General features: G+C 37.7%; 2 protein-coding genes across 2 annotated transcripts; both read left to right on the forward strand.

The window, feature by feature from the left end:
* The first annotated feature begins 734 nt into the window (after positions 1 to 734).
* LOC107879257 lies at positions 735 to 1,415 on the forward strand. Its single transcript, XM_016726332.1, has one exon. The coding sequence runs from the start codon at positions 735 to 737 to the stop codon at positions 1,413 to 1,415; it is 681 nt and encodes a 226-aa protein (XP_016581818.1).
* Positions 1,416 to 2,440: 1,025 nt separating this feature from the next.
* On the forward strand, positions 2,441 to 8,733 carry LOC107839301 (exportin-2). The gene is made up of 2 exons (XM_016682724.2): positions 2,441 to 5,613; positions 8,199 to 8,733. Exon 1 carries the CDS (start codon positions 2,670 to 2,672, stop codon positions 5,595 to 5,597), a length of 2,928 nt encoding a protein of 975 aa, XP_016538210.2. The 5' UTR covers positions 2,441 to 2,669; the 3' UTR covers positions 5,598 to 5,613; positions 8,199 to 8,733.
* The last annotated feature ends 1,338 nt before the right edge of the window (positions 8,734 to 10,071 follow it).

The following is a 10,071-nucleotide window of genomic DNA, read 5'->3' on the forward strand; positions in this document are numbered from 1 at the left end:
AGAAGTGAATCCTTATCTTTCGAGGACATGATTATTTCCCTATTATCTCATTAATCAGTTTTACTAGTGGGAGTTAGTTGGGGACATGTACCATCAACTCCTTACTCAGATAGTTCAGTCAGTTAGAGGCTTTCTAAACTATCATGTTTCAGACTTCAGTATGTTCAGTTTTGTTTTGGGTATTTTATTACCCCACACGGATGTTATATCATTCAGATCATGTTCAGTATTGAACCTTATGGACTTGCAGTTCATGTTTCCGCATTATAAAGTATTTTATGTTATATACAGGTACATATATCAGTCATGGGTTAGTTTGTTGTGCTTCGGGATAATGAGCATCGTATAGCATTCCGAGTATCAAATTTGGGGTGTTACAACCTACCAACAACTATCTCAGTAGAATTTGTTTTAGTATCAACCCGTGTTGTCGCTTCTGCAACCATAATCGTGAAACCATAACCCATATTTTCTTTCGTTGTCCCAACTTAGTAGATTTCTGGCAAAGCATTCTTAACCAAGATAGGAATATCTCTCTACTTAATCTGCAAGTTCTTGATCACACCAACTGGTTCCATTTTTGAAAGAACATTGCTAATAAACCTTTCAATAGTGTGACCACTTGGGGCATCCTAATCCCTCAGTGCCTTTGGGCAATCTGGCTCACCAAGAATACCAACACTTTCAACCAAAGAAGGGATCCAATCAACGTTGACACCCCCATAAACCACGCGATGAAATACATGTACATCTCCAAAAACGACCCCAGTTTTGGCCGAATTTACGTGAAAGTGCCTGTCAAATGGGATCCCCCACGATTGGGTGCCTTTAAGCTCAATACAGATGGGGCGTGTGGTGGAGTTTCAGGCAAGTCGGTATTGAGAGGTGTCATACGCGACCACGAAGGAAATTGGGTGATGTGCTACTACTCTGCAGCACCATGCACAACTCCTTTACATGCAGAACTACTTGCCCTCATAAAGGTCCTTCAACTAGCTGTCACCAACAATATTAAACTAATAAAGATTGGCATTGATTCTGTGGAACTAACCCACATGTTTCAAACTGATAACGGTCACTATCACAATGTTTTGTTTATTTGCAGGTCATTGATGAGGGCGACCCAAGCAATTCCACCACATCATATCTTTAGGGAACAAAACATGGTAGCGGATGCACTAGCTAAACTTGGACTTACGGAAAGGAATTACGAAGCCACCCACATTTTGTCTACCCCTCCTCCATCAGTTGATGCATTAGTCCAAGCGGATAAATTAGGAACCTCTAGTTTCCATCTTATAAACTTAAAATTCATTAACCTAGTACGTCGGGATGTGGCTACTAATTCTCTTAACTCTACTACTCAGCATGCACAGGGGCTCACCGCTGTGGAACATCCTTTTGCTATAACTTAATATTAATACTATGCCAGTTTCAACCAAAAAACATCAATGTACTTGCTTGGAATTCGAAGGGTGGTTATGAAACGGAGAATAATTTTTTTTCAAATTTCTCATATTTGATTGACCAAAATACGCTCCTTTAAAAAACGACTAAAAAGTGAATTAAAAATGATTTTTTTAATAAAATAAAAGTGACTTTCATAAGTGACATTTAAAATTAATTATTTCATCCTCACCCACGCAACGCTCCCAAACCACACCCCTTTATCGCCACACTTAAACCTCCGCTCCCCATCCCATCCCCCATTCCCATTATAGTGAATGGAGGTCAAGAACTTTTTTTGACACACAAAATTTACCTAAGTGCCGAGGTATAAGGACCATTTTATTAAACTTTTAACATAGATTTAAAAGATAATTTAAATCCCGTCCCAATTTATATAAAAAAACTTTTACTCGTCATTTCAAAAAAGAATGACACAATTACTCTTAGTGAGATGATCAATATACAACATCCGCACAAACACATGTGGCTTATTTTGGACAACAAAATAAGTCTTAATATATTTCTTAACTACGTGTCCGATCTAACTATATCATATAATTTGGGACGAAGAGAGTACTTTTTACACCCAAATTTATGAAATTTAGTAGGTGTTTGGTCATGAAAATTAAAATTTTTGGAGTTATAATTGGAGTTGGAGTTTGGAGTTGCGTTGGCCATGGATGTAAACTGGAGTTGTTTTTAATGTTTTGTGAGAGAAATGAAAGTGAAAATAAGTGAAACTTGATTTTACTTTTTCAAGTACAATTTGAATTTGTATTTAAAATTCTTATGGCCAAAAACTCTAATTTTCACCAAACCGAAATAATTTTACGACAAAAAAAAAAGAAGTAAAATTCTCATGGCCAAACACCCCTTAAAAACGGGTTATCCTAAAATTGGTTCGATATGACCCAGCCCAGATAAATTGAAGCCCAATACAAAAATACACACCAGGCCCATTAACAGACATCCAGCTTAAATTCCAAATTCCCCCTAATCCCTCCTCCCCTCAGCTGTTCAAACTTATTTCGTTTCTCTCACAGCCATTCACAATTCCATTGCTCCAAAAAAAAAAAGGTAAACTCTTGAAATCTCCATTACTTTCTTCAATTTCTTCCTTTCCATTCCTAAAAAACCCTAACTATATCCATACACTATACGTATACGGTATATCTATACATTATTATACGCTTTCGTAGAATCTCTGTAAAACCCTAGATATGGAATGGAACCCCGAAACCGCACAATTTCTCTCTCAATGCTTCCTCAATACGCTTTCTCCGTTACCGGAGCCACGCCGTCAAGCTGAAAAAGCACTTGCTGAAGCATCCGAGAGACCTAACTACGGTCTCGCGGTGCTTCATTTAGTAGCTGAGCCGTCTGTTGATGAACAGATCCGTCAATCTGCTGCCGTTAACTTTAAAAACCATCTTAAATCCCGTTGGGCTCCCTCGCCTCCGAGAGAGCCTAATGTTCCTGCGTTAAACCCTATTTCGGATCCTGAAAAGGAGCTTATTAAGAGTTTGATTGTTTCTCTTATGCTTAAGTCGTCGCCAAAGATACAGTCGCAGCTTAGTGAAGCGTTGGCGGTGATTGGGAAGCATGATTTCCCGAAAGCTTGGCAGACGTTGTTGCCTGAGCTTGTTGCGAACCTTGATAGTTTAACGCAGGCGAATGATTATGCGTCTGTTAATGGTGTGTTGGCAACGATTAATTCTCTGTTTAAGAAGTTTCGTTATCAGTTTAAGACGAATGAATTGCTTCTTGATTTGAAGTACTGTCTCGATAACTTTGCAAAGCCGCTTTTGGAAGTGTTTAAACGAACGGTTAATTTGATCGATCAAGTTGTTGCGTCTGGGGCTGCAAATGCCGCAAGCCTTAAGCTCTACATAGAGTCTCAGAGGTTGTGCTGTAGGATATTTTATTCATTGAATTTTCAAGAGTTGCCGGAGTTTTTTGAGGATCATATGGATGAGTGGATGATTGAGTTTAAGAAGTATCTCACTGTGAAGTACCCTGTGCTTGAGGACACTGGGGATGATGGTCTTGCTGTTGTGGATGGCCTGCATGCTGCAGTGTGTGAGAATATTGGTCTTTATATGGAGAAGGAGGAGGAATTGTTCCAAAAGTATCTAAGCGGGTTTGTGGAGGCTGTATGGAGTCTTCTTCTTGTTTCATCTGCATCTTCTAGTAGGGAACGACTTACTGTTACTGCAATCAAGTTCTTAACCACTGTTAGCACTAGTGTTCATCATACTTTGTTTGAAAGAGATGACATTCTGGAACAGATTTGTCAGAGTATTGTTATTCCCAATGTGATGCTCAGGGACGAGGATGAGGAGTTGTTTGACATGAACTATATTGAGTTTATCAGACGAGATATGGAAGGGAGTGATCTTGACACAAGGAGGAGGATTGCATGTGAGCTGCTCAAGGGAATTGGCATGCATTACAAAGAAAAGGTCACAGCGAAGGTTTCCCTTCAGATAAATAATTGTCTGGGCTTGTTTGCTCAGAATCCAGATGCAAATTGGAAATATAAGGACTGCGCTATCTATTTGGTTGTCTCCCTTGCCACTAAAAAGGCTGGTGGCAGTTCAGTATCAACTGATCTTGTAGATGTTGAGAACTTTTTCGGGTCAGTTATTGTACCAGAGTTGCAAAGTAGGGATGTGAATGCCTTTCCAATGTTGAAGGCAGGTGCATTGAAGTTCTTTACTATGTTCAGAAATCAGCTGTCGAAGACTGCTGCAATGGCATTACTTCCAGATGTTGTGCGTTTCCTTGCTTCAGATTCAAATGTGGTTCATTCTTATGCTGCAAGTTGCATTGAGAAACTGTTGCTTGTCAAAGATGATGGGACACAATCAAGGTATACAGCCGCAGATATTAGTCCCTTTTTGCTAGTGTTGATGACCAACCTTTTTATTGCACTGGAGAAGCCAGAATCCGAGGAGAATCAATATATAATGAAGTGTATCATGCGAGTGCTAGGAGCTGCTGAAATTTCTCGTGATGTTGCTTCAGCTTGCATAGCTGGTCTGACAAATGTTCTTAACAGAGTCTGCCAGAACCCAAAGAATCCTATTTTCAATCATTATCTCTTTGAATCAGTAGCTGTTCTTATTAGGAGAGCCTGTGAGAGCGATCCTAGTCTTATATCTGCTTTTGAAGGAAGCCTTTTCCCTAGCCTCCAGATGATCTTAGCTAATGACGTGAGTGAGTTCTTTCCCTATGCATTCCAGCTGTTGGCTCAGCTTGTTGAGTTGAATAGACCTCCTGTACCTGAGCACTACGTGCAGATTTTTGAGATTCTCCTTTTACCTGACTCATGGAAAAAGTCCGCAAATGTTCCAGCTCTTGTCCGATTGCTCCAAGCATTCCTTCGGAAGGCACCCCATGAGCTTAACCAGCAGGGTAGGCTTTCTAATGTTTTGGGTATTTTCAGTACACTGATTTCATCTCCCAGCACAGATGACCAAGGTTTTTATGTGCTCAACACGGTTATCGAAAATCTTGGGTATGATGTAATATCACCTTTCGTGGGCCACATTTGGGTTTCACTTTTTAATTTGCTGCAACATGGCAGAAAAGGGAAGTTTCTGAAGAATCTTGTGATATTTATGTCTCTTTTCCTTGTCAAGCATGGGTTACAGAATCTCGTGGTTTCAATGAATGCTGTTCAGAAGGATGTATTTCAGACCATCGTGGAGCAATTTTGGGTTCCTAACCTCAAGTTAATCACAGGATCTGTTGAACTCAAGCTGACTTCAGTTGCTTCAACCAAACTAATATGCGAATCTTCAACATTGTTGGATTCCAAGGTTCGGGGAAAAATGCTCGACAGTGTTGTTACTCTTCTCTCTAGACCGGAGGAAGAGAGAGTGCTGGAGGAGCCAGATGTTCCAGACTTTGGGGAGACTGTGGGTTATAATGCTACTTTCATTCATCTTTATAATGCTGGGAAGAAAGAAGAGGACCCTTTGAAGGAAGTGAATGATCCAAAGCAATATTTGGTGGCTTCCTTAGCAAATCTTGCTGCTCTTTCCCCTGGAACATATCCACAGCTCATTAGAGAAAATCTTGAGGCAGCAAATCAAGCAGCACTTTTTCAGCTTTGCAGCTCCTATAATCTCTCAATAGTTTGAGAAGAATCATGCGGTGGTATGCGTTCTTTGTGCTTTTTGATTCTGTTTAATTGTCATTGTTGTGGAAATTTTCATAGGACCTAAACTTAATTGTATGGTTTGGAGTTTTGTCTAGACTGTTACCCCTTTGATTATTAGACCCATTGAAGAGAAGGTTCATTCAATTTAGCTTAGAATCCAGCATTCCGATTGTGAGCAATTATTTATTCATTTGCTGCTCTAATTGAAGGATGGTTGATTGGTATAATAATGCACATGCATGTTACTGATTAAGAATATGTATAGTATTAGATATGCATGCAGATATTACCTAATTATCAAAGTTATAGGAAGGCTGCTTCAGTTGACATCTTTTTTATTTTTTTCCTACTCTGCACTTTTAGTTATAACTGAATTGAAGAAATGCTTACCGAGTGTAGATTCTGGTCATGTTATTACATTAAGTGCTAAAAAAAGAAGACAGTTTAACTTATAAAAAAGGGTAGGATGTGTACTTTTTTGGTATAGCTGCATTTCTTGTTGTGGGAATTGTAATAGTTTAGTGCGCCAAGTTACTGATATCAGACATCCTTTATGGTTTAAGTTTATTCATGATGCTTGCCCACAAGTCTAGGATAAGTGTTGCTCTTTATTACGCATGCTGATGAACTTAGGCCCTTTCCAGTCCCCAGGGCTTTGGTTCTATGGTAGTGATAGTACAGCGTGGATGAGTTTGAAACTTGGTTGGTGGAGCAGATCTTGTAGTTGAGTGGAGAAGGAACAGGGGCATGTCCTTTTTCCACCGAGTTTGAAAGCTAAAAAGGCTGTATCTCTCAGTTAATGGTAGAAAACATAGTCCTTTATTCAGAATATAGGAAGTTGTCTGATGAGGATTTGTGACTTAATTGAAAGACAATTTAGTTTGTTAACTGATGGAAACACACAATTTACCTTCTCACTGGAAAGCATTCAGTGATTTGTGAAAAATTCTTGGATTAAAAAAATAAGATGATGTATTAGAAAATGCACTAAGCTAGTGTGTCAAAACAATTAGTTACATTGTGAAATTCCTCATGCCTCATAAGGAATCTGAATCGTGTACAAAAACCAGTTCGCACCCAAGAAACTTGCAAATAAGTAGCTAAACGCAATTCTAAATATGCTTTGTGAAAAGATAAATATTTAGTGTTTGGTTCCTAGTCCATGATTTGACCTGTAAGCACTTCTTGAAATATCGATCAAGCTGCTAAGGACACGTTTCTGCATGCTTGTCACCTGAGTCACTGCCTGACCTTACTATGCCCTCATCTTTCAAAAAGTGATCCAAGTTGACTTCCCTTGTTTGAATGTTTGTTTTTGTGCTTCTAGCTTCTGTGTTCTATCTCAGTTTCTCATTCCTTTCTTTTCCTCTAAATGTTGAGCTTCTAAATTGGCAACGTCAATGCTTCCACCAGTCTTCGTTTTGCATTTTGTCATCCTGTTTGCAGGTGTCAAATATGAAACTTATTGCTTCTTCTGTCAATCAGAAATGTGATGCTTTAATGATCTTTGCATTTTGGCAATGCTTAATCCACTGACTGAACTTGCCTAAGTTCTTTGCATAGCCTTATTTCACAGTGCATTTATATCAGTATATACTGGGATTACTTTTTGGTTGCATATTGTTTAGTTTTCTTGTGTGTCGGAACATTTCCTACATTTATCACAGGAAAAAACCAACAACTTCAACTACAAATATTTGTTCGAGGAAGTATCAGGATTCACGTGTGTAGTGCACAGTGCAGATACTGTGTTTATCTGTTTTTATTAAGCCAATGCGCGATTTATGATCTTATATGAAGTAGATGTGCTGGCATGACTTTGAGTAACTAGAGTCTATTTCTTGATTATCTATTAGATGCTTGGCAACATGTCACATTTGGTGGTCAAGCTCAGTTTCGGTGCTTTTATCTTTGTTTATCATCACGTCGTTATGCTGCATGAAATCATATGCGACTTCCAGGCATCATATTCTTCATAATTTTGAAGTCACATATTCTTTCTATCAGAAACAGCCTCTATCCCTTTGGGGTAAGATACACATACATCCTACCCTCCCCAGATCCCACGTGTGAGATTTCTCTGGGTATGCCGTTGTTGTATAGTAGGACAATGTTTGGCTTCAATTGGTGGTGTCTTATTTGGTTGAACTTGTAAATAATTGAACAATAAACAATATTTTTATTTATCCATCAAATCTAACAATCTATATTTCCATGTTCGGCTGGTTAAAAAATTTGAAAAATATATTTTTATTTAGAAAAATGATATTTCTGTATCTAAGGATGTGGTATAGTGATCAATGAAGTGGGTTTGAGAACTCAAAAAGGTTTTGATTCAAAATAATTGACATCCTAGTATTTTCCTTTGTTGTCGAATTTTGTCTCGTAGTTGCATTTACCATCTCCTCTCATGTTTTGGTTTCTTTATTCTGCTTCGGGCTATGACTTTGCTTCTTAAAATCATAATCTGTTGTCTGACCTCTGGTTTCTCATTTCAATTCATCGTTGTGATCTACTTTATCGACATGGTCGTTTGAATTTATATGCCTTAAACTTTGTGATTCTCTGGTTGAACTCTCAGGACCTGCAATCAAGAAGATCGGTTCGTTGGGTACTCTGAAATGTGTTTTTTCCCGTCCTTGCACGTCTCTGATTATGCTGCTTATGGATCTGATGAAGCATGTAGCTCTTGTCTATCTGATAGCGAACAGTCGATCTAGTTTGCAGGTCGTCTGTTGCTGTTGTGGAGTTGCCATTTGTGCTTCCAGTTTTCCTTCTTCCATCTTCCCGTTTCCAGTGGCAGTAGCCTCTATTGCCACGGACCTTCTGGTCAAGGAGTCTTCTTTTTTTTTGGGTGGGGTGGGGGGTGAGTGTCCGAGCATACGGGCCTCTTAGTCATGATGGGAGTTAGTCATGGATTTGCTTCATTCAGGATTTCGATATGTTAATGTGGTCGAAGTTAAAAAGAAATGGTCAAACACGTATAATATTTGGGATTGAGCTGTTTTCATGGTCCTTTTGCTGTCTTGTGCTGTTAAATTTTGTGCTCACTGCATCTTGAATGGAATATAATGATTGCTAAATCTGGATTTTGGATCAAGATAGCAATTCTCTAAGATTTTAGTGTTTTTAAGGGGCATAATAGTAGTTAGTATTCGTGCCCAAGGGCATACTCATTGTTTTAGTGTGTAGTTAACAGGGTTGAAAGGATGTAATAGCAATTAGTATGTGAAGTTACTATAGAACCTTCCTTACACGCAGTTCGATGTTTTTAAGGCATAGTAGTAGTATTCGTCCGTGCAAAACGTGGTTGCCGGTAAACCTGTAACAATAGCATTCAATATCTTGGCCCAAAAAGCCAGAAGATTCAAATTTTTCAGAAGAGTGCGACCACAGGTGGGGTCTGATTATCGATCACATATTGTTAATTTCAAATCATAGAAATTACACGTTTTGCCTTTGGATTGGCTGGTATTTGATTTTTGCCTTTCAGCTGTTTGAACTTTATGTCCCCAAGTTTGTTAGAAACTGAAGTTATGTGGGAGCATAACTAGTGTGATATAATGATACGAAAATACGCTTATGTCCTGCAAAAATAGTTATTTATTACAATAAATTAAGATTGCACATCAATACAAAATAAGGGTAAAAGTACAACCAAAATGGTCGTCTTTTAATTCCGATCAACCAAAAGATACCAAACATAACGCCATTATTACTCACAAGCTCTGGTGGAGCAACTTTTATCTCTTTGGCCCTTCGTTTTATTAAGATTTGACATATTTACTAAAGGTTCTATTTGCTACAAATCTTTTATAAAACAACTGTCAAATCTTTACGTTCTTTCTTTTCTCAGAAAGTATTATTTCTGCTTTGGTATAATTTGTTCTGTTGGTTATAAATTATAATTGATCGTAAGGGTGTGTTTGGTATGATTGGAAAATATTTTTCATGGAAAATGTTTTCCTGGAAAATAAGTTGGTTTTCTACTTATTTTCTCATGTTTGGTTGGTGAATGAAAAATATTTTATGGTGTTTGGTTGGTGAGTAGAGAATATTTTTTAGAAAAATATTTACTAGTATTCGATATTGATATTATTTGTTATGCTTAAATTAGTTCTTACAAATAATATCAATATCGAATACTAAAATATTACAATCACTAAATTTAAGCAACTATTAATTAACAAATATAGGAGACACTTTTCAATATTTTGTTAGGACATCTCAAGATACTACAATTAATAGAAATATAACAGAACGACAAACTTATTCAACCTCGTGAAACAAGTTACATTGATAACAAAATGAAATATGCAATTAACAAAAGTAACATAAGTAAGTATTCCTCTATGCATATGAAAATAACAATATATTCAACGAATTGAAAATGAAAAAAATTCGGGCTTCATTATTTTTTATTTCAAACAGTGAAAAATTGAAGCAAAACACAG

Source organism: Capsicum annuum, chromosome 8, assembly GCF_002878395.1.
Source record: "Capsicum annuum cultivar UCD-10X-F1 chromosome 8, UCD10Xv1.1, whole genome shotgun sequence".
Taxonomy (NCBI): domain Eukaryota; kingdom Viridiplantae; phylum Streptophyta; class Magnoliopsida; order Solanales; family Solanaceae; genus Capsicum; species Capsicum annuum.